Source organism: Aplidium turbinatum, chromosome 3, assembly GCF_918807975.1.
Source record: "Aplidium turbinatum chromosome 3, kaAplTurb1.1, whole genome shotgun sequence".
In the NCBI taxonomy this organism is placed as follows: domain Eukaryota; kingdom Metazoa; phylum Chordata; class Ascidiacea; order Aplousobranchia; family Polyclinidae; genus Aplidium; species Aplidium turbinatum.
This window is the reverse complement of record NC_137474.1, coordinates 12,093,373-12,117,400: the sequence shown is the minus strand read 5'-3', so window position 1 is coordinate 12,117,400 and position 24,028 is coordinate 12,093,373. Positions and strand designations below refer to the sequence as shown.

Sequence of the window (24,028 nt, the reverse complement as noted above, 5' to 3'; positions counted from 1 at the left end):
GAAATGAACCTGTCAAAGTGACTGGCCTAGCGGACCCGTCATCGTCAATTGTTTTTTTCTTAATCGTCTTCAGGATGTCACGTGATTTACAACTTCTTCCCGAGAAAAACATTCAACACTTGAGTTAAAGTTACCAGCTTATCATCGAGGAACATTTTATTGACTTGCTAAAGTAAAGGGATGTAGGCCCACGCCAGTGTCATTGTGCAAACAAAAAATAACATACTTTAGTAAAGTTCACAGGAACAGATAAGATGTCAAAAACTTGTGTTCTTGTTGCGACCGTGGTGAGGATAATTTAGGACCAGTACCAACAAAGCAATAGTAACCCGGTGCCTCTCAAAGACGACACCTCTATGAAAAACATTACAGGCCTATGTAAGTTAGTAGGCTACAATAGGCCTCCAAAAACATGCGCCGTGATTTCTTTCATTTTCGAGCATTTAAAAGTATCTGAGCCCCTAAAATTATCCAGGGTTAGGATCCGAAGGCATCCTCTGAACACCCCTGTCAGCGCTACTGGATGCAGTTTTGATTCTGCTGTAATTTTTAATTTTAACCCTTTGTTCAACTACGCTTTCTTTGTGCATCGAAACAACGGTTTGAGGCAAAATGCATGTCCTTATTTGAACGTAGCCTATCTGATCAAATCCTGATAAACAAGAAGAAACCACCAAAAGCTGCATAAAACTAATATTTAAATTTCAGCAACACACACATGCTATTCAAGTCAAATGCGCAAGTAGTATGTAAAATCTTCGGGGTGCATATGCAAATTACCTTCATTTTGGATGTAACGGAAATTGATTTGCGTGTAATTTTAATTTTGTTTTTAGCATGTGCAAATGTCGGTATTCTAAACACATTGGATAGATCTGAGTTATTGTAATTTCATCTTACTCCAAAAATGATAAAACCCTTTTTGTGGGTTATCAGTATTCCGAGTCTGAATGAAACTGTCCACCTGAATATTAGAGCCGTATGTTCGTCAAACATCCCTTTGTACTAGTTGACATTGAAGTATTACAATCATTCAGTGATCATACCACCAGTGCAGCACATTATATGGAAGACACTTGGAACACAGCATGGTGTTCCACCGATACCAAACTCCATGGTTTTATACCTCACCAGGTAGCGCGCCCCCCTGGTATAGACCTGCCATGGCCGATTTGGGTCAAGCTCAATAGAATTCGAATATGAGTCGGCCGCTTTCATTCCAATATGTACAAGTGGGGTCTAGCTCCCTCGTCGGCCTGCGAGTGCGGCGCGGAGGAACAAACTGCTGACCATGTCATTCTTGAATGTCCCAGTTACAAGGCGCCAAATAGAATGCATGGCATAGCACAATTGGACAAAGCTACACTCACCTGGCTTTCCATCACCTGCCGTGAAATCTGAACAATCCTGTCTCACACAAAAGAAGAAAATTGTATCTAATAATGTATTAAGATTGAAGTATTTAGACATTGAGCTCAACTTCAAAAAGAGGCCTATTTTTTTTAAATTAATTCATAAACTAGCATTTTATTATAAATTTGAATAAAACTACAGTTGAATACTGAAAAGTTTGGGTGTTCATCAGGACAATTATCGTTTCTAGCACTAGTGGCTACGTTCATTGCTACTTTCGTTGCTACTTTTCTAGCACTTGTTTGTTGTTAATTTTACTTTCAATTTCATCAGATGAACGTAGCAACTAGTGCTAGAAACGAAAACTACAGTTGGTGTTTGTCAAAAATACAGGTTCCTTTTTTCGATTTTTTTTTAATAATGTCATAGCGCCATCTGGCGGTATTGATTTGTGTTTTTAACAAATACCAAACCGGCAATTAAAGCGCCGTATTTGAAATTATTCAGTCAATGAGCTTTTGGCTCTGTGAATTAAATTGTTATTAAAACAAACTTTATTCTTGCAGATTATTGCTGAGACGTTGTTGTTACATTAAATGACGTTATTTGCTTGCTTTTTACTATCACATGACTGTTGTTGTCAAACCATGTAGCCCAATGGTTTAGCACTCCGTCCAAAGGGCGTTAAATTGCATTTGAATAGTTTCTCACCTCAGGTTTTGCAGCAATCAGACAGGACTCAAATACGACTTTTACATTGCGTCTACTTTTCTATTTCAAAACTGTGTTATTCTTGGTTGATAAAGTGACAATAGGCTAAACCAGGGGTGGGAAACCTGCGGCCCGCGGGCCGAATGCGGCCGCGTGACTGTTCCATGTGGCCCGCGTCAAATTTTTTTAATGTGTCAACAAAGAAATAATTTAATAATATAAATAATTGAATAATAATTTAATGCATCAATTTCATCAAAAGCAGAGGTTTTGAACAGCCGCTTGTTTTAAGCAATTACTGAAATTATCTGAATACTGATTACCACGACCTTGTCTATCACTGTGCAGTTCGTTGGCTGAGTCGTAACGACATGCTTACACGCTTTTACTTGTTGCGAAACGAAGTCGATCAGTTCATGAATAATCAGGGAAACCATGTCGTTGAACTCACTGATAGCCAATGGTTGTGTGACCTAGCGTTTATGGTTGACATTAGCAAGCACCTCTCCGAGCTCAACGTCAAGTTGCAGGGACCGAGTCAGCTTTTGAAATCCTTGTTTGCAAAAGTGAAATCATTTGAAGCTAAACTAAATCTGTGGAAAGTACAACTTGAAAACAATAACACCGCACATTTCCCTACCTTGCAAGAGCAAAAGCCTTCTACAACAGCCAAATATGCCCATATATGTGTCAATCTTATGGAGACATTTAATGCAAGATTTTTGGACATAAAGAGTAAAGAAATGGAGTTAGATATTTTTGCCTCTCCTTTCAATGTGATTGCAACTGGTGTTCCTAGTAACTTGCAACATGAAATAGTAGAGCTCCAGACTGACGGTACGTTGAAAGCGATGTACCAAAACATTCCACTGCTGAACCTTTATCAACGCTACATAAATGCTGATGATTTTCCAGTCATGCGGAAACATGCTTTATAATATGTGTCTCTGTTTGGAAGCACCTACCGTTGCGAGCAGTTTTTTTCCAAATTGAATCTAACAAAAAGTCGGCTTTGCTCCAGACTGACTGATAAAAATGTGATGCAGTTAAGAGTTGCAACATCTTCCGTGTCAGCAGACATCACACGACTCACCAAAAATAAAAACTTTCAGCCATCCCACTAGCTGTGAAAGTGAAATAAATCATCGTCTACTTCGCTGCATTTTTTATCTGTAAATAAAACTTCGAAATTTTTAGTGGCCCGCCTGTGTTATTTCTCATTTTATGTGGCCCGCAATACTAAAACGGTTCCCCACCCCTGGGCTAAACGAAGAACAAAATATATTTTGTCTTAACATGTTAGGCTATATAGGCTAATGATTGTCGGAGATAAGTATTTGCTACTTAGAACGAAGCGCGCTATCGCTACATTATGCCAGAAGAGCGGTGCTCCCGCTACCAGTCGATGAAAAATAGCGCGCCACCGCTACTAAGATCAAGAAGAACGCGCGTTCAAGAACAAGGAGATGACTGATTCTTTTAACTAATTTATTTAGGCTACTTGTTGAAAGTACCAGGTTTTGTGGCCGCACCTAAGTATATTCATCGATGCATATACCCTAGAATGAGATCTTTTCATGGACGTTTTAAACCATTAAGATTGTGCCACCCGGCCCTTTCTTTTGTTGTTTTTTTTGCTGTATTTCATTTCTACAATATGTTTTCTTCTGCTCTCTGATAAAGATAAATGAATTAGATTGAGTGCTTTTGTCTTGAGCTGACACTGGAAAGCTCAATTTAAGTAGGTTATTTTGTGAAGTTAAACTAACTTTGAAATAAATATTACCGACTTTATATCTGGTATGCATCATAATTAGAAACAAGATTCCTAAAACTTTGAAACGAATAGCTTGTTTGACCACGCCGATGTTTTGATCAAAATCTCTAAAAACGATGAATTTTTCCCACTTCAAATTGGAAGATAGCGAGTAGGGGAAGTATGACTGAAGCAAATGTAGTTCCTACTCAGTGCATTGTGAAAAACGTAGTGTCGCTGCTGCAGAAACCACTCTTTAAAAAATGTAGCGCCGCTCTCGCTATCAAAAAGGTAGTAATATGCGCTACTGTCAACCTCTGATGACTGGATTACACACAATGTAACGTGGCAATGCGTGTAGGTACTTTCGATAGGAAAGAGTGTTAGTTTTCTGCAGGCTGTAGCAGCTCTTGAATAACTTTTTCGATTGCTTAAATGAAGCTTTGTCGTATAATATACTGTTTTGCGGTCCTTTAAAGACACTATCTTAGGGGTACCATATGTCCTCTTTTAGGAGGATTTGTCCTCTTTTTTCATAAAAAATGAATTGTCCTCCGAGGACACATGAAAATGCTCAAATGTCCTCTTTTTGCATTGCTATCATTTTCAACAAGGTTTTATTTTTATGTGACTTTGGCGAAAGCTAAATAAGGTCAAGCAACGATAACCAAAAGGAAAAGTGTGTTTTCTGTGAGCTGTGGCAGAAGTAGGCTCTCCTTGTTTAAGAAAAGTGTTTATTGACTAACTTTGAAGTTGACAATACATTGCTTGCTGTGGATATGGTGGATACATTTATTTCTGTGGCAAACGAAGGCAGTGTTACTCGATGACAATGTCAGATGTATTTTCATTGTTCGACTCTTGTTTTGCCTGTTTGGATGTATAGACCACTAATTTCATTTTTCGAGTTCACATCCTTTGATTGGATGCTTATGCTGACTTACACCAAAGAATAGGATAACGCTTTTCAGTGGTGTGTGGAAGTATCTGTCAGAGAAAAATCTTGGCATTGATGATGTTAAACTGTTCGATCTATACCAAAGCTAGTGCAAAGGCGTCTTAAACTTGATATCTAGCTTGCATTAGCTTTGTTTAAATGATGGCACATTAGAAAATGGACAGAAAAGTTCAAATATTGCAGAACTATAGATTTTTTTAATAAATTGTTAAAAGTCGAGCAATTCTTCATCTGCAATAAGCTATGGCTCAAAATGCAAATGTAAAACGCATGTTTTCTGTTGAGAAAATCAAATGAACAGCAAAATGTTCATTGACTGAATCTGACAAATAAATAAGTTATGTTTTTTATTTGTCACTTTGCTACATAGCCCTATAATCATCTAAGACAGTGGTTCTTAACCTTTTTGTTTTGGCGTACCCCTTTTGGTGCCCTCGAAGCGGTCGTGGACCCCTAAAAAATTTATAGCATATTGCGTCTCCTTTTTTGTAAGTTTTGAAACGACACACTTAGAAGAATCTGCTGAACTCGCGACGCAGTTATGACGATTGATGACATTGACGAAGTTATGTTATGAGCTATATCTTGGCACACAGGATCAAAAATCTGTATTCTATATGCTGATTTAATGCTTTTCTGCAAATTTTATCGCAAATGAATAGAGTTTTAGTGACCTTTACAAAAAATTTTTCTCTTTTCATTTGTAACCAATAATTCGTTGTAATCACAGCCATGGAAAAACCATAAGTACTAATAGGCTACATAGTAACGTTTCCATTTCTAAATTAAGCGTTGATCAACAATCTGCTGTATCAAAAGAATTAAGTTAAACATACACAGGCTTATGAAAAGATTGTAGTCGTTTGGATGAAATTTTTTCCAGTTAGGAAGCCGAACCTTTGTGCGACGCTCTTTGAAATTTCAAACGACGCACCACGGCGTTGCGTGGCACAGTTTGAAAATCATTGTAAATACACAAATAAAGCAGAACTAACTTTTTAATGTCGTAATTTATCATTATCAATCATGCTGCAAATTCGGAAACTTTCGCAGACCCCTTGAAAACGCCTCGCGGACCCCTTAGAGGTTCATGGACCTCAGGTTAATAACCCCAGATCTAAGAAGATGTAAAATTTGTTTAAACGTAAAAATCCACTGGCATTTCGCTTGCTTGCTAAACATGTCCTCTTTTTGGGTAATGAAAATATGGTAGGCCCATAGGCGTAGCCAGGGGGGGGCGAAAGGGGCCATGGCCCCCCCCAAATTTTCGAAGTTTGGATTCCGAAGTTGAGCCCTTTGTTGAAAATATAATAAAATTTGCAGAAATTTATAACGTTTTCCAAGACATCTGGCTATTAACACCCCAAGGACTTGTTTTAGACACACAGAAAGACACCAATAAACTTTGCAAATCGTAAATCACGCAAAATTTTCTGGATTTAAGTTTCTTTTAACTAATTTGTGGAAGCAATTTCAGAATGGCTTACTCTGTTGGGTTTTTCTGTAGCTGAGTTTTTGGTGTTCTCTAGTTTTAGCCGCAGATTTTGACCGTTCGTGTGTAAGAGCTACCTTTAATAAGTTAATAGCTGTTTATCTGCTAATAAATTTCATACAAATATTACCCTAAAAGTGTTTCCAGAAAGCGCTATAATCCATTTATTTAAGTGTACTTTTGCAAAAATTTTCCGGGGGAGCATGCCCCCGGACCCCCCTAGAATACGCGTGCCTTCGGCACGCTCTAACCCCCACCAGTTTCATTGTTTCCCCTTGCTCAAGCCACCAGGATACGCCACTGCACATCAGGTGGCGATGTCCTAAATCAAACACTTTGTCGTTCTCTTCAATTTATCAAATATTTGGCCCCCCCCAAATTTTTTTCCTGGCTACGCCACTGGGTAGGCCTACACTATCTGGCGCATCTTGAGCTTAAATTCGATGTTTATAATATAGCTTTTTTTCTGCCAGCTGATTCGTCACACTAACAATCGCCATTCTGATTGTCGGTAGCAACCGGACAACAGTATAATAAACAAGGAAACTGGAAGTGGCCGCCCTACTCTCGTAAGTGCCGACCGATCTTCTCATTCCTCAAAGCGCAGTAACTAAGGGAGCGTTCAAATATTACGTAACGCTATCGAGGGGGAGGGGGGGGTTTATGAAAAGCGTTACGTTAGCGTCACATCGGGGGGGAGGGGGTTCAAGCAAAACGTTACGTAACGCTTACGAGTACGGTAGTTTATTTGTGCTGGCTGGTATCGTCGTTTGGATACTAAATTAAGCTGAAATCATATCCAACAGCACCTATTCAGCACCAACAAAATCTCTATCAAGACATCAAGTATCAACTACGGTACTGTAATTCCATACAGGTTCTAAGTGCTCAAAAGCTCGCATTGCGAAATTGCAAGGCAGCATTCTTACATCACAAAGCTTGCTTTGATGTGAGTGAACAACATTAGGGTTGCCAGATGGCCTTTTTTTAGGCCAAATTCCGAAAATCTGGCCTTTTTAAATTGCAGTTGGCTTAAAAAAATTGATGCAAATAAGGCCAGAAAATCTGGCCTTATTTGGCCCTTTTTATGGCTGCAAATTTTGACCGGTTTAGAAAGTATTATTTTAAGTAAATTGCAAATAAAAGTATCACTTATCATCACTTTAAAAAGCAGTGGTTTTCAACCTTTTTGGTGGAACGGAACCCAATGAAACATTCCAAAAGCTCGAAGAACCCCTGTTCAATAATTTAATTACCTTATGCAAAAAACATCATTTGATTAATAAAATTAAATTAAAATACTCATGTTCAGATTTATTTATGTATAATAAAAACTGTAAAAAGCCTAATAGCCTACTGGCAAAACAAAATGATCTCTAACACGTTCACGGCGATTTGACCCACCGGTGTACAAACGAACTGTCTGAAAGAACTCCTTGAAGCGAAGAAAACATGTCGACAAAATTTGGCGGGAAAGCAAAAAGTTAAAGGTTATCGCAACACAAGAAAACAACAAAAATTCGGGATCGCAGCGAACGTGTTAAATTGTAGAAAATTTATTAATAGTGGCAAACCTAATCAATATTTGATTATATTTAAACAATATGCATATAATAATATAATAGACTCTCGGATTTGAATGTAAACTTGCGGAACCCCTAGACCTACTGGCGGAACCTTACGGTTCCGCGCAGTGGCGTAGCCAAGGGGGGTTTTGGGGGTTACAAACCCCCCTTTGGCACGCGTGTGACGTCACGATATTGAGAATGATGCTTTCAGTCTAAAAAAAAAAATTGCCTAATTTTAAACAAAATTGCATTAAAAGAGCAAGTTTTGCCAATACCAAACATTCAAACATCTCAGCCAGGAATTAGCAACAAGAAAACACGGAGATTTAGCTTTATTTCCGAAAAATGCCGAAGAAAACATGATCTTATCCTTTTGCTATGCTACCGGACAGCACCATTTTACAGGAATATTCCTACCCACATTTTTGTTGAAAATCCTCTCACCCCCCGCCGCTGGGTGGTCAAAACCCCCCCTTTCAAAATTCCTGGCTACGCTACTGGTTCCGCGGAACCCTGGTTGAAAACCACTGACTTAAAGCCTGAACTATATCCGTTTTAATTACTAAGTAGAGACATAGAGAGTAGAAAATGTGTTAGCTGTGGACAGGGTGGTTCTATTGAGTTGAACCGGGTGGGCTACTAAACGTTTTCAGTAGGTAGGCTACATAACGTTTTAATTCCAAAAAAATAACATAGCTAAAATTTCATGTCTCAAACGTAAGCTTTAGGTGCATACAAACCAAGATATTTTATCAGCACGTGTTTCCACGTCATAATTTTGACATAAACTGGCAAAACGGGCTTTGTAATGGAAAAGCGTCACATGGGGGAGGGGGGGGGGGGGGTTGACAAAAACGTTACGTTGGCGTCACATGGGGGAGGGGGGGTCAAAAATTCGGAAAAACAGCGTTACGTAATATTTGAACGCTCCCTAAATGTGATTTTACTATTACCCTCAATAACATCGAAAAGGTGGACCAAAGACATCAGCGTCTACTTCTTCACTCGCATTGAAAGGAAGGCTATGAGGGCATCTTTCAACTAGGAACGTCCCCACATTTTATGTTTCCCAAGAATGAGTTTTTAATGCTATTGCAACCTCTCAATGACGTTGTATTACTTGTTGAATGACGCTTCATAAATGTTTGGCTGCATTCAGAGGTCGTCGGATCACTCGGCATGCGACAACTAAGCAAGTACATTTCAGCTATTGTCCAAGTCAGCAATTGAGATTTACGTGCTCACGTCGGACGTGCTGGGTCATGGCTTGTCAAACCGTTTTGCTGACTTGTGACATTGCAAGTTTCGGCTTACTCAGTTTCATCATTTATCAACTTCAGCCACTTGCTCAAATGTTGCTAGCTCAGTTGTCACTTGCTCAGTTCACAACTGCTGGCTTGCAGGAACCTCGCATTAAGAAGGTACCGTATATTTTTAAACAAACTTTTTATTGCAATAAATATTAAATTGCTTGCCCCACAACAGTTGCTTTTGCCCCTCTAATTTTTCTTCTAGCTGTGTCACTGCTCTCAACATCCACCGCACCACACCTTGCGCTGACAGCTTTTCGGCTTTTCATGAATACGCGATGTTGTGTGTGGTATTGCTGCTGTATTGCGAAGTAGCGTTTGCGATGACACTCGCCATTTTCTTCAATGCAACATCGCTAGACATTGGTCGAACGTAAAATAACAACTGGTGGACATAAAGCACGCAAAACACAAAGGTACCCCAGGCAGTAAAATCAGTCATTTTTGCGTTGATTCAACGTTTCGACAAGGACGGATTTTGCTGCCTGGGCTATGACGTCATTGGCTGAGAAACTCACTTGATTCAGGACCTTGAACGCAACAAACGACAGTTGTAAAGTTGTCATTTTACGTAGAAACAACGTTACAAGTGACGATGAAAGAAAATTAGTCCATATAGCAAGAGTTACCATTTTTATATCGTTTTAATGTCTTGAAACGTTGAAGCGATTCAAAAACAATAACTTTTACTGGCTGTGGGTCCAGACAGAAGAATCCGTCAAAAATGGCGGATTTTACTGTTTGGGGGTTGACTTCAACATTTCTGCAGAACAAATGGGACAAGAATGTGCCAGAAAATCTACAAAATTCATGCGCGCTACGCTTGATTTTATTAATTCATAAAGAAATTTCAGAGCATTTGCCACACGTTAAAAACAGTGATTGTGAAATGTAAGAAGGATTTTTCGGATCAAGGTTGGATTGTAGTGTTACCATGGATATGCTGGAATTAAGGTTAGTTCTGTGCTGTGTGTAATATACAGTTTAACGATTTCTCAAAATCACTTCTTATATTTCAAAATAACGGCTAAATACTTGATGTAGAAACAAGAGAAAATGGATTTTGATTTTCAGTATTAAGTTTTTTCAAAGGTAAAAAGACATGCATTGATTTTTTAGATGCAGATAGATTTCAAAATGATCAAAAGTAAAAAAAAAAATAATTTCATGATAAGAAAAACGAAGACATCTCCTGTGATTTGATAAAATACTGCTTCAGGTGAGGGATAAAAATGCTGAGTAATTCACAAAATTCAAACCGGTGTCAGAAGCTCAGAAACATCACGCTGCCAGGCAAAAAAGTTACCACTACCTAGTCTGCATGGTGAAGTACTGAAGCATCCTCATCAGAAAGAACTCGGCTATTTCATGGGGCTAAAAAATTCATTTTGACGTTACAAAAACATTAGAAATGCAAAAAGATTTGTACAAAATGAGAATACTGATCGTAATGCTATTTACAATGCAACGGTAAAAACTCGACAAGAAGATTTGAGAAAATTTTCCAAATTGTGTCAGCACTTCTTGAAAAAATATTTGAACACGGGGTTTGTACAAACGAGTCTACACGTTGCTGTGAGTCGTAACACGGCTTCTTTTACGTCAATTCAACGTTATTTAACTAAAAAAGAGGTAATTTACTTGAAATTGTGTTCGCAGACAGGAAATCAGTCGTTTTTTTTACAATGACAATGTAAAAATACAAAATAAAAAACGACTGATTTGCTGTCTGGATTGTGTGTATTAAGTTTGACCAGGCTACTAGCAAGTGCGGAGATATTCCTCCGAGGTGGTTATATTCGCATACAATTCGTTGGCTTGCAAGAGTAACTCGCCCAATTCTCGGTTTTTGTCATTTAACTGCCGCTCGTAGTTCTCGAATCTCGCTTCCACACCTGGAAATTGATAGAACAAATTAGAGATGACTTTAAAAATGCGGACAAAACTGGTCTAAACTGGTTCTGAACTCAATTCATACAATGTGGTTGAAAGGTAGGAATAGGTTTGAAAAAAAAAACTTGACTTAGATTTAATAATAATACGGCAACATTTTTAAGACAGTCAGGGAAAGAAAATTAGCCTTTTTACATTAACTTGATGTTTGTTGACATTGAGTTAACAAAATAAATAACTTCACCAACCAAAGTGGAGTATTAGAAACATCAACGTTGTTGAGCTTATTCTTATTGTATGGGCAACTTAATAGCATCACATTGTACTGAAAGTAGCCTACCAACTGCTTTACAAACCAACTACTGAACTAAAAGCTTGCCAGAAGACACGCAAAACAGCCAGAAAATCAGTCCCTTTTCACATTGATTCAACGTCAGCAGATCCTACATCAATGTGAAAGAGAAGTGATTTTCTGGCTTGGATGTTGAAATTCATGCCAGGGTAGCAACGCACCGTCAAGATCGGCTTGATTGTCGGCAACCTCCGATTCTAACGCTTGCACGTTCCGACGTAAAGCTTCAAGTCGGTCAGTCTTGTCTTTCTTATCGTTGATCGCATCGGTAACATCGGTAATGAGATCTTCTTGGTCGGCAAGAGCCTGTAATGAAGGAGTGACTTTAAGTGGGGAATTGGGCAAGTATTGCAAAGAAACACATTATGATTTATTTTGTCATATCCAGGCTTACGCCCGGTTGTTGAAGATTTAGATTACACAGACGGAAAAGCAAGGAAGCCAATCTTCATGCTTACCTTCAGGCATGCCCTTAAGTGTATAAGCCAAAGACACAGCACATATGCCCTTGAGTGGTGTCGAACCAGGGCTCTCTCACCACTCGGCTATGCTGCCGACAGATCATAGCTGAATTACGAGTGTGACCAATGTAAGAATGGATGAATAACATGATATACGTTCTTCTGGCACAAACTAAGCTGAACAATCACAAAATGTATGAAGTGATAATTGCTTTTATTCCGACGTTTCGTCAATCAAACACGACTGACTTCTTCAGGGGGCTCGATCAGGTAGTGACTACCTGTCTAGCATGGCAAAACACAGGACGATGAACGTATATCATGTTATTCAACTAGATGCCTGGTGAACAGCCTCATTCAATTTTTAGTAAGAATGGATGTTGATATTATCTGCAGACGTTGAATCAATGTAAAGTGAAGGATTTTGGTGGGAAAGGAAAGTCGTTTTCTCATCAGCTTCTATATGCCGACTCGTGATGATCGAGATTTGTAAAATAGAAATGATGAACCAAGTAGCCTTTAATACACTTTCTCATCACCAAATGTATTGCGAAAACTAAAACACGTGGAAGACTGAATACGTCTAAAACCATTAAATCTATTGTTCTTACGTCCATGGCCATTTGCGCATCGCGTTTCGCTTCGTTAGCTAAGTCCATAGCGCCCACAAGGTCGAGTGAATTTCCGTTCATTTTGCTCTCCACTGCCTTCAACCGCTGGTCATAGTCAGCCAGAGTCCCGGATATTGACGTCATCGTGTCTTCAATGTCGCCTGTCGCACTTTTGATCTGAGAATTTAAATCACGTGATACGAAGCGTAATTGGGTGTTGTCACTGAAGGACAAAGTATGCATTTTGGCAAAAGTTTATCTTCTTTACATTGTTGCCGTTTTTACATCGCAATAAAGAACAAATCTACAGATAGTGGCATCTTTGTTCTCATTTGCATTTCTGCTTGTTGTGAAGATTTTGATTGAAATAGATCAAGCTGAAAGGATTGAATAATCCAGTAGACCTTTCTTTTCTTACATCAGATGATGGTTGGTTGCAGACGAGAAGGCGATCTTCGTGTTCGCTTCCAAGCATGTCATAAGTGAATGCTCTCGACGGGCGTCAAACCCAAGTCCTTTCGAATGTCAGACCAAAACACCAACAACTTCAACTTATGGGCTGAGCAAACAAAGTTAAATTCTTACCTCGTTGATCTTTTGCTCGGCAAGTCTGATGTCGTTCATGGCCTGGTTCTTCGCGTTCTCCGCCATCACTGAGGCGTTGTGGGCGGCATCTAGGGCGTTCACAACTGTGTCCACATCGTTCGAGATGGCAGAAGCTTCGGCCCTGTGTGAAAAGGACCGGCGTGAACACAACGTGATTTCATGTAATCACGTGACAAACAAACATAGTCATATGATTTTAATCCTCAACAAGAATTTTTTTTTAAAATATTTTTTTTTTCATTATTATGTGTTGAAATAGAAAGAACAAGAAAGTTGGAAAAAAGCTCTTGTTTTGGTGAGTTAGTGGATCGATTGACCGCCCCGGAGTCGGTAGACGTGAGTACGATACCCGCCAAATCATAACAAAATCTTTTTAAAAGTAGAACTGAATTTTGTTTCTGTTTAGCTTGAGGTCTCATATTTCACAATGTTTTATAAAGTAGGTAATTTCAGCGTAGTCGTGTGAAAGTGTCACCGAGTGCATTATCAATCAATCATTTTATTTTTCGTCATTAACGCGTCCGGGACGAAAGATACTACTAACTACAAAAATCGTTATAGACCTACCAGCACGTTAATGAACGGAAAAAGGTGACAAAACCTTGAAAGGTTTAAAACGTGTCTGAATAGAAAATCATGTAGTAGGTTATATGTCTGTAGTTATCATTCATCTAAATTCTAAACATTAATTTTGAGTGTGCACTCGGCGGCGCTTTCACACGGCTGCGATGAAGTTATCTGCTTTGTAACGCAACGACAATGAGATGGACACAGCACTGTGTAAAAATAAACAAAAAAGCATTAAAAAAGAAATCACTTCAAATCTCAAATTTAATAACACTTTTAAGAAACCAAGATATGTCCAAATGTAACAGCTCTTCTGATAACGAATAAAAGCAAGAAGATGAAATCCATGCAAGCTCTTGTACTTCGCTTTGTTGGCATCCGCGAGCAGTTTCTCAGCGCGTGTCATGTTGCTGCTGGTCTTTTCGAGAATGTCATCAACATCCGGGAGACCGTTGACAAGGTCCCGGATGGTTTTGGCCAAGGCGTCGATCTCCGCCCTCGAAATCGGAAGAGCAAGATCCATGACCTGGTTCGCAATCACTTCAATATCTTTTGGATCTCCTCTGTCCTCTGTGGAGTAAAGAAGCTTTAAACATCTTTCCTTCTAAGTTATGATCCCAGCTAATGAATCAGTATTCTTTTCACGTTGATTCAACGTCTGCAAACGTCTAATCAACGTAAACAAAGGACTGATTGAACTAATTTTCTGGCTAGCATGGGCAAGAGAAAGAGGTTCACTGAAATAAATCACCGAACTCACCGTTCAAGAAAGCTCGAATATCCTGAATAAGCTTTCGAACTTCGGAGTTCTGTGATCGAATCTTTCCCTCAACGTCCTGCGCGCGATCTTTGGCGGCTTGAGCGGCAATCTTGGCTTCTTGAGCGTTATCTTTAGCCGCCTACGAAAACAGAACGTCATTACACACACGAATAAAACGAAAAACGTACCTTAACGATACCGTAAACGTAACGCTGCCGTAAACCTTATGATGCCGTAAACGTAACACTAGCGGTTCGGCGTAAACAACAAATCCTCACCTTGACTCGAGTTTTCAAATCTCCTGTTTCCTCTGCAACACGAGTCAGTATTTCCTGCGTCTTCTGAGCCCGATCTTTGGCATCCTCAGCAAACTGAACAGCTCCGTTGCATCCAATTCCTCCACATGTATCACAGCCTCCGCCTCCACACGTCTCATCGCATCCCTCAGTAGGTTTGCCACAGACCTGGATGAAAAATCCGGGATGTGACAAAAAAAATTCTCATTGAATTAAAGAATATTGGGAAGAATAACTTTCTTCGGAAGCATAAGCTTGGGTTGATCTTCGACACTGTATGTGCTGGTAAAAAAGATCACAACATAGTCATAAGAAATTAACAAGGAAAGTAAGATTAGCTGCTCGCTTTTCGTTTTAACAGCACAATATTACAAAAAGCGATATTGTTTTCATCGCCGTTTAAGAAACTACCACACAATAAAGAATGAACTGTGGCATTTCACAAGTGCCACTGCAAGGCTATTGTAATGTATATTAACGTTCTGTTTAAATTCTAAGTAGCTTTCCAATGGGTACAAAACACAACTGAAAACTGAATGATGGCCGAATTAGCGGATGTTTTTTAGCAACTTGATAAAGTACTAGTTAGTAAAACCATAAATTATGTTGATGGTAACACTGCATTAAACGAAGTCGATGTCCGACTAAAACCCAAATGAAGCAAAGCGCATCCGACTTACATTGGCGTTGAGATCAGATACGGAAAGTTCGTCGACTTCTGCCTTCCTCAATGCAAGATCAGCCTCAACCTAAACAACCGCTTGATTTAAGATACAGTCAGGGTTTCATTGTAGCTGTTTTCATAATTTACAAAGTAAGCAACGTTCAGTGAAAACGATTTCTGGGACGTTGGAAACGTGAGCAGTAGAGATGCAGCGAACCCAAAATTTTTATCCGCACACCGCACCGCAACTGAATCACCTATCCGCACACCGCAATTTATCTGGAACTTTGACACTGCACCGCACCGCACACCGCAAATTACAAAATTTTCAAAAAATGTTTTACGCGTTATTTTTTAGAAAGTCAATTGTGGCAAAAAGCACCCATGGCATATAACTGGTACCGGTAACCTACCGGTACAGTTGTGCACTATAATAACTAGGCTAACCAGATCATATTCTCTTAGCAGCAATGCATCTAAGTTCTAAGACATCATGCTTTTTCAAACAGAATGTTCCTGGATCCAGTATCAGGACTTTTGAACAGTTTTTGTAAGCAATAATGCAATTTTAATGTCAGTGGCTGTATGAACTACACACAACACAGACAGACAAGATGTCAAGAGTAAAACTTATAGCCTGAACTCACTAGGCTAACTGTTACAGTAACTAATGCGGTAGTTGCGCTAGGCCTATAGCCTGGTAACTGAGCTTATCAGCTAGGCTATTAACCAAAAACACTCGTACAGCTTCCTCACAAGCCAGCCCCAAAAACCCTGTCAACTGCAAGCCATTTGCATAGCTTTGAGCTTTCCAGCTTAGGGTTTCCGAAAAAAAAAACTGATTAGTGTTTCCAATTTAAATTTGAAGTTTCATAACTGATTTTCTTGAAAAGTTGAAAGTTTACGTTTACAAAAGTTTAATTTCTTGAAAGTTTACGCGGCAAGCGGCGCGGCTTTTTCATTTCAACTTTCCACGCGGCGCAGCACGCGGCGAAAAAGTCATAAGCGGCCGCGCACGCGGCGCGGCTTGCATCACTAGTGAGCAGTATCGAAACAGCTGTGGGTCAAGATATTCTGTGTAACAATTACCAAAATTCCTTACATTTGTCGTCAGGATGAAGTTAATGACATTTGAAATGGCAGTGGCTATTTTTCCCGTTGTTGTATTGAAAAATAAGGAATTCTGCCCATGTTAAGAAAAGTGAAAAGCCGTTAAAGACAAAAACAGGTAGAGAAAAAGTCCGAGGCAGAGAAAAAAGTCCTAGGCAAAGAAAAAAAATCCTATCTCCAATCCTAACCTTAATCCAAACTCTGGCAACACCTACCACAAAACAACGCTTTTTGATCGCGACCATGACAACCAGTGTGGAAAAATAGCCACTCAAGTCAGTGTCCGATTCACTGAAGTGACGCACCTGAACCAACTTGTCGTCAAACTCGGCTTTCTTGTCGACGATCTCGCGTTCTACGTCGGCGCGCACCTGCTGGGATTGCTCGACCAAGCTGCCTGGGTCGGTGGTTGCGGCTTGCGCGCTTCGCTCAGCTTCGGCTGACGCCGCGGCCGAGTTCTGGATTTGCTTGAAGGAAGCTGAAAGAAAAATTCAATTTGATTTTGACTTCAATTCTGTGATATAGCAGAATTGCTGCTCAAGGCATGTCGTTCACAAAAAATCTTAAAAGCTCTATCAAAAACAGATATCGCTTTGAGACATTACTAAAACATAAAGCAACGACGTAGTCGTGTTAATACAGAGTTGATCGATTGTAATGCGCATTATGACTTTCAGCAATCCAGCCACACACCATCAGACAAAAAATAAAAACGTTTTCAAATAGATTGATTCTAAATCATCTTTGTAATTTTTTATGACGGATCAAGGCTTACACCAGTGAGTTAAGAACAGTGATGGGCCTGTGTTAGTTGTTCAAAAACTCTGTAAGCATGTAAAACTTTCAAATTAAGTTTCAAAAAAGGCCTCTCAGTGTGGGGATAAATATTTCCACAATTTTCAATCAATCGTTCTAAATAAACCGTCGATTTCTAAACTTTTTTGAGTCGCAAACCACTATTTGTGAATCTGTTTCTTAGTAGACCCAAATCTTATTTCGCATAAACTTTTCCGCCCAACCAGTGTGGTAGTTAGGATAGCAGCAGTAATATCCAAACATGAAATGCAACTTTGCTTAGTATACTGGTACTTGTTGGTCACTTGAATGCAATAGTTAGTTACCGTCATTGAAAAAGTAATTTCCTAGAATCAATAAAATACATGAAAACTTTGAGGAACACCAAGCCATTTTCAATACTACAAGGAGATACAAATTTGAAAAGAGCATTACAAGGACAAATATTGGCCTTCACACTGAATTTCCTTAAACTTATTGTTGGGAAACATATTTTTTGCATTGGTTTCTGTGGAAACGAAACATCAAAACAAACTTGGGGCTGACAATAATACGAGATATTGCTCTATCGTCTATTTTGCTTTAGAATCTTCTCAGGGGTGAGGGTGACAACGTAGAAGAGGTTAAGAACCAGTGGTTTACACGTTAGTTTTTTTTTAATTGTTTTTTTTAGGGGAAATGCCGTAGTGACTTTGTGCTCTCCTCACCGACTGGGGATCCTTTGCTGATGTTGCGCTTTTGATTTCTCATGTCTTCCAGCTTCTGTTCGAGACGTTGCTCTTTCGCATCCAGATCGATCATCTCTGTATTTACCATATCGTCTGATGCTCGGATGCGAGCCATGTCCTCCTCCAGTTGAGCTAACCGCTTTTCTTGCTCGGCAAGTTTTTTCCTAAAGAAAATTGCACAATGTCAAGTTCGTGGCACCACAGCCCAAATACTTAGCGGGTGACAAATTTCTTCTTTTTGTGACCCAAGAAAGGCTTTCAGAAGTGTCACCAGGAATTATACTTTTACAAGCTCAGCATCTTGCCATCAAAAGCGGCATCGATTATAACGCACACTTTGACAAATCATGGTTTAATTTGGCTTACTCGATGGCATCAACCATTGCTTGAACTTCGTCAGTTCCGGTGTCATCCCTCAACGGACCATCCACTTCATCCAACATTTGCTCAATGTCCCGAAATTCCTGGTCAAAGGCGCCAGTGATGCCAGTCTCGCCGATCTGCCGGGCTCGGTCGATTGCCCGTGTTGTTCGCTCTGTGCATAAAAGGTTAAGTTAGAATTGAATGCTGCCCAGTGAGCAAACAAATCCCTTTTTACAATCAATGTATAAAAGGGACTGGTTTTCTCGTTGGGTAATTTCACGGTAAAACGCGCTTTACATTGGTGCTTGACGAATAATAAACTTTGTTTTAAAACTTTAAACATTTAGAGATCGTTGAAAACTCGCCTTTTAGTTCAGTGATGATGACATCCCAGTTGTCGAAGCATTCACCACACGGTTTGCAGTTGGGGACCTCTCCTGTGTGGCCACGAAGACATCGGTCGCATCTACGTCCTCCGACTCCCTCCCTGCAGTCGCATGATCCGTTCCTGGTGTTGCATTGGGAAGACACGGAACCGGCAGGATCGCAATCACAAGCTGCAGGAGGAGGAGAAAGAAGATGGGTGTTAACATTTTCAATTTCAATAAAATGTAAAAATATCGGTTTGTAGTAGAAGAGGCCTAAATACAAATCCTTGGGTTGTATCCCAGACGGCAAAATCCGCCATATTTACATTACAATTTTACAGTCAGCAGACGTTGAATCAATGTAAAATCGACGGATTTTGCTGTCTGGGGTAGGCTTTGTTCAACTTAATTAAGGGACATAGTCCAACGAGAACTAGGCTTCGTACTTAAATATCTTTATTAGTGTCTTGCTCTAGACTAGAGGAAAGTAAAGTATTACAAAATTATAAACAACGTCTTAGGTTATTGTTGATAAACAGCTTACAAAGTGTGTGTAGTTATTTCAGAAATAAAGATGCAGTGCATTTGTGGGCAGCACGGAAAAAACTATCCATAATTCGTTTTGTAACACACAAAGACAAAACAGTGCAACTCTCCACAATGAAGAGTGATACCGTTGCGATATCGTATCCTGTCCAGAACTTAACTAAACGCTCAATAATTTTGGCAAAGTGTTGTTTTCAACCGCAAAGAGTCCTTTGAAAAAGTCGCTGTGCTGCATCGCACTGACGTGTAAGTCGTCTTTGACCTCACTTTAAACTTGCATCACTTCCATGTGGCATGCGACACGAGCACGATTACGTTTCAAAAGACGTTTGATATGAAAATCTCTATTACAAACTTGACAATTATTCTTTTTTTCAAACTACAGCACACTCAAAGACAAAGCTTAACGCATCTTGCATGCGATTAAGTCTACCGGTCAAAGGAAAGTGACTTAATTAATCCTGGAATTGCCTTGGGAAAATTATCTTTTTGAATTACGAGAGACGATTTCAACATGCAAAGATGATCAGGATATCAAAACCTTAAATTGCACCACATGATGAATTACTTCAAATGATTTTTCATCGTAAGGCAGCAAATTATTGTGGGCAATCCGACTACTCCTTTTTACCACGGCATGGGAAGGTTATTGCGCATAAGGTGGATGGGGTGATGGGATCAAAGCGGGCGCTAGATGGTGCACTTGTCATCTGTTCGCGTTCGGAAGATTTCAGCGGCGTATTTGGGCTCGTGCTCTTGCTTGCAGGTGTTTCGGTGGAACTCAAAGACTTCGAGGTCGTCGGCTGATCTTGCTGGGAATCGCAGCCCGCATCCCCGCGGGCGTTACATTCAGTCGTCGATCTCGTTGTTTGTGCGGTCGTGGCAGATGTGGTCGACGGTGAAGATGCGATTGTAGTTTGCGTGGTAGCAGGGTTTGATTTCGTGCTTGTCGCTTTCGTTGCTAAATCTTGAGCGCGGAAAGTGATAACAAAAATGAAGATAACATCACTTTCTTGACGCGTTGTTGAAGGAGGAGACGTCAAAAGCAAGCAGGCATTTGTGAATTGTACAGACATGAAGAGGCACTACATCAAAAGCACAACCGCAGTTTTGATTTCGGAAACAACTCAGGAGGTTAATACAGAGTAAATCATCGGGTTGAAAATCCATTCGTGACATGTCAATAAAGATTGCCACACACTTGCTCACATTTCGCGTTAAAAAAGCCTTTTTGTTACAAACGTGGAAATCGGCCGTTCAGCTATGGTTGCTTTCTAGGGGTAGAAATATCCAGGCATGCTAACTGTTAGGAACCAACGGGTGTGCCAGTCGGACGTCAGCGGCATCAGGGTAGTGAGCAATGCACGCAATGAGCAAAACAGACCCAGATGGTCACAAATCGGTCCTTTTTACGTTGATTCAACGTCTACAGATGTTGAGTCAATGTAAAAAGGCCGAATTTGACTAGATAAGGGTGGTAACGACATAAACAGAACACGAACTAATTATTTCTACAAGTTCCTTTCAACATACCAAAGCATTGTTCATTGGGATTGCCATAATGACCTTCAGCGCAGTCATCGCAAGTGCGTCCTCCGAACCCTTCTACGCATTGGCATTGACCGGTGAACTGCAAGTGCAAAGTACGATGACTTTTGCTATCCCAAGATATGACTACCGTAGAATACATTTACAATAAAAGAGTCCACGTTTAGATTTAGAATATCTGCTAAGCTCTAATTTTTCTTCCATTTAGTGAGGTTATATAAGGGGTTCAGAAAATACTGGGGGTCGAGGTAATTCTCTAGGGATAGGATAGTCAAGAAAATTGCTTTAATTTGTAGCAATGGAATCATCGCTTTATTGTAGAAAATCAAAACTTCCACAACATCAGCTTTATCCACGACATTGAAACAACTACGCGACACTTACCTCGTTGCAAGTCGGCCCGTTTGAGTTGTCAAGGTTGCAGTCGCAGCGTTCGCAGCCTACCCCACCGGCCAGCCTCCAGTGGTTGGGTTCGCATTGGCCGCAATTGCGTCCGGCCACGTTGGGAAGGCAAGGACACTGCCCGGTTGTGACGTCACATTGGCACTGACCACCGACGCAGTATGACCTCTCGGTGCCCATAAGATTGCAAGCGCAAGCTAAGAATGAAAATAAAGATGGAGTACTAGAGACAAACAGCTTTTTTGAAATGTTCCGAAAATAGGTGATTGCACACTGCACAGTCATGGCAAGAACAATCTTCTAGGTCTCTAGGAGATAGAAGTATGTGTTTTATGTGGCGTTTAGCCATCAAAGATAAAAATCCTTGCTTTCAGCTTTTGCAAGCAAACAGTGCCAGCGCAGCCGAACTCCTTTCCTCAATCTTAAGCGCCGTGTAAGTGAGAATTTAGTGCAACTTTTTATAAGATCTTTGGTGTGACCAAACGGGGCGTGGAATCCATGTTTTCAAACCTAGAGGCAATCGCTTTATTCCCGAAGCCACCTATCCGAGATATAAATGGTTTTAAGCAACAGTTTAAAACTTTTATTTTTAAAGCCAAAAATCAACGTATGGTAAAAATTTAACAACACCACAACAATGTTCAACTATCTTCAAACATCGACCATGATCAAATATCTTACCGACACAAGTATTGTCAAAGGCACTTCCATAGTAGTAGTCTCTGCACCTCTCGCAGTGGGGGCCGGCCGTGTCATAGAGACACCCGGTGCAAACCCCTGTTGCGGCGTCGCACGCGTTCGGGTCGAGTGGGTCCACATTCCCGTTGCACTCGCACTCCCTGCACACCCCGTTTGCCGCTTGGGGATTTCCCCAGTACGCGGGGGCGCACTGATCACATCTAGGGCCTGGGAAATTTGATTGCAAAATTTCGCTATCGTTGTTTTACGACTTATCGGAACTTATATTCTACAAATTCTTTGTTTTACTTTACAATTTGCCGAACAATTTCGTATTTTATACTTCTAGTTCACAAACACATGTAGTACCATAGAGGTAAGGCATTTAACTGCAACATCTTTAGACTTCTCGATAATGTTGAAAACGTCTCCATTCATAGTTTAAACTTCTACTCAAAACATCGTTGGCATGTTGTATGAATATTAAGAAAAATCAGTCAAGCAAAAGCGTCAATTTGGAAGTGTAGGGAATTTTTAAGAAGAGATATAGATTTGCAATTAAAACTGAGACTACTATTACCTTGTTATATCAAACCAGTTAAGTCATACGGAAGTAAAAGTTGGACCTACAGCAAAGAAATTCATAACAAAAAAAATCAACGCATTACAACTTTGGTGCTACAGAAGAATACTACAACTTATCATATAAAAAAACACATTACAAACCACGCAATTAGAAAAAGATTTGAAGTGCAAGATAGATGAGCAAGCGATTTAGCAAAACAAAAGATGAAATTCGCGGGATACATTCTGAGAGGATGGGCAGCATAGCTACATCAATTGGTTACAGAAGGTATGGTGGAAGGAAAGAGATGTAGGGGAAGAAGGAGACGAGCTTGGGGAAATGATGTAAAACAAAGAAGCAAAAAGAGTAACGGAAGAACGTGACGTGTGGAAGCAATTGGCAGCCAACCTTTGGCTCGGAGACGGCACATAATGAATGCAAAACCATTTCCGCACTGACAACCTGGGCAAACAAATAAATCTAATTGGATCTTTAGTGCCGAAACATTAATTTGCCGTTCGATGAGTCTTCTTTACCTGAATAGCCAGTCAAGCAGTAGCAGGTGACCTGTCTGGACACGGGCTCGTATCTACAGCCGCTTGCGAACTGTCGTCCGCTGTTGGGGCCGTTTGGACACATGCACGGCTTGCATTGGTCAACACTGCCCAGAACTGGGTTGCCATAGTAACCGGGGGTGCACCTGAAAAAGAAATCGGTGTTTGACGTTTTTGTACGCGAAATAAAGGTCACGTTTTACCGAAGAAACGAGCGAGTGAGCGAAAAGCTTTATTCAACCAGTCCAAACCGGTTTAAACCGCAGAAGAGTGGTCGGAGTCGCCTAAATCAAATAAAATAATACACCAAGAAAAATTATATTACTCTTAACTACGCGTAACGTTGCTTTAGTACTGCAAACGTATCTAATTGTTTGCAAAAGTGACGTTTACACGATTCAAACAACAACATCCACAGTATTCGCATTCACAAGCCAGCAAGGCATCACTTACATGTCGCATTGCTCTCCCATTGTGTTGTCTCTGCATTGGATGCAGACCCCAGTCTGCTGGTCACAAGCGTCTGCATGGCCATTGCACGTGCATCGAAGACACTCAGGGTAGCGGTAGTGTCCCACCATGCATTGGTCGCACCTGCGGCCCGACACACCAGCCAGGCAGGAGCACTGTCCACGGGCGACGTCACAGAATTTGTCACGTGACCCGCGAAGGTCGCAGTCACAAGCTGTGGAAATGGAGATCGAATCAATGGCTGTATTGACAAAGCGTGCAATTACGTTGAAACAACATAAAAAATAGGCAGAGGAAATTTTTTTGTTTAAACGTTGAATGTAAAAAACGTCATCTTCACGGACAAAGGTTTGAGGTTTTGAAGACTACTTTCATCATCATCTTCATTCATTCGGGCCTTCCCGGATATATGAAGATGATGAAGGAATTTTCCATAGTTGCTTGCTGGATACTATTAAACTACTTCTTCTTAAAGGGGTATTAAAGGAAAAACCTGACTTGGCGATTTTCCACGTTTTTTGTGTTTAACATGCTACCATAAA

The 24,028-nt window shown here is 40.2% G+C and overlaps 1 protein-coding gene across 3 annotated transcripts in view; it reads right to left on the bottom strand.

Annotated features, from left to right (window-relative positions):
• Nucleotides 1-9,267: 9,267 nt before the first annotated feature.
• The window catches only part of LOC145767287 (laminin subunit beta-1-like), a 34,247-nt gene continuing 19,486 nt past the window's right edge, over nt 9,268-24,028 (bottom strand). For all 3 annotated transcript variants that reach the window (XM_082579077.1, XM_082579076.1, XM_082579078.1), the window contains 17 exons: nt 23,469-23,700; nt 22,998-23,161; nt 21,900-22,124; nt 21,201-21,415; nt 20,802-20,898; nt 18,720-18,911; nt 18,358-18,526; nt 17,971-18,155; nt 16,774-16,946; nt 15,375-15,443; nt 14,677-14,862; nt 14,399-14,537; nt 14,001-14,208; nt 13,051-13,192; nt 12,466-12,642; nt 11,555-11,699; nt 9,268-11,043 (listed from right to left, as the gene is read on the bottom strand). In XM_082579077.1, the coding sequence (XP_082435203.1) occupies nt 10,910-11,043; nt 11,555-11,699; nt 12,466-12,642; nt 13,051-13,192; nt 14,001-14,208; nt 14,399-14,537; nt 14,677-14,862; nt 15,375-15,443; nt 16,774-16,946; nt 17,971-18,155; nt 18,358-18,526; nt 18,720-18,911; nt 20,802-20,898; nt 21,201-21,415; nt 21,900-22,124; nt 22,998-23,161; nt 23,469-23,700 (2,852 nt within the window). In that variant the 3' untranslated portion in view covers nt 9,268-10,909. The remainder of the gene's footprint in view (nt 11,044-11,554; nt 11,700-12,465; nt 12,643-13,050; nt 13,193-14,000; nt 14,209-14,398; nt 14,538-14,676; nt 14,863-15,374; nt 15,444-16,773; nt 16,947-17,970; nt 18,156-18,357; nt 18,527-18,719; nt 18,912-20,801; nt 20,899-21,200; nt 21,416-21,899; nt 22,125-22,997; nt 23,162-23,468; nt 23,701-24,028) is intronic.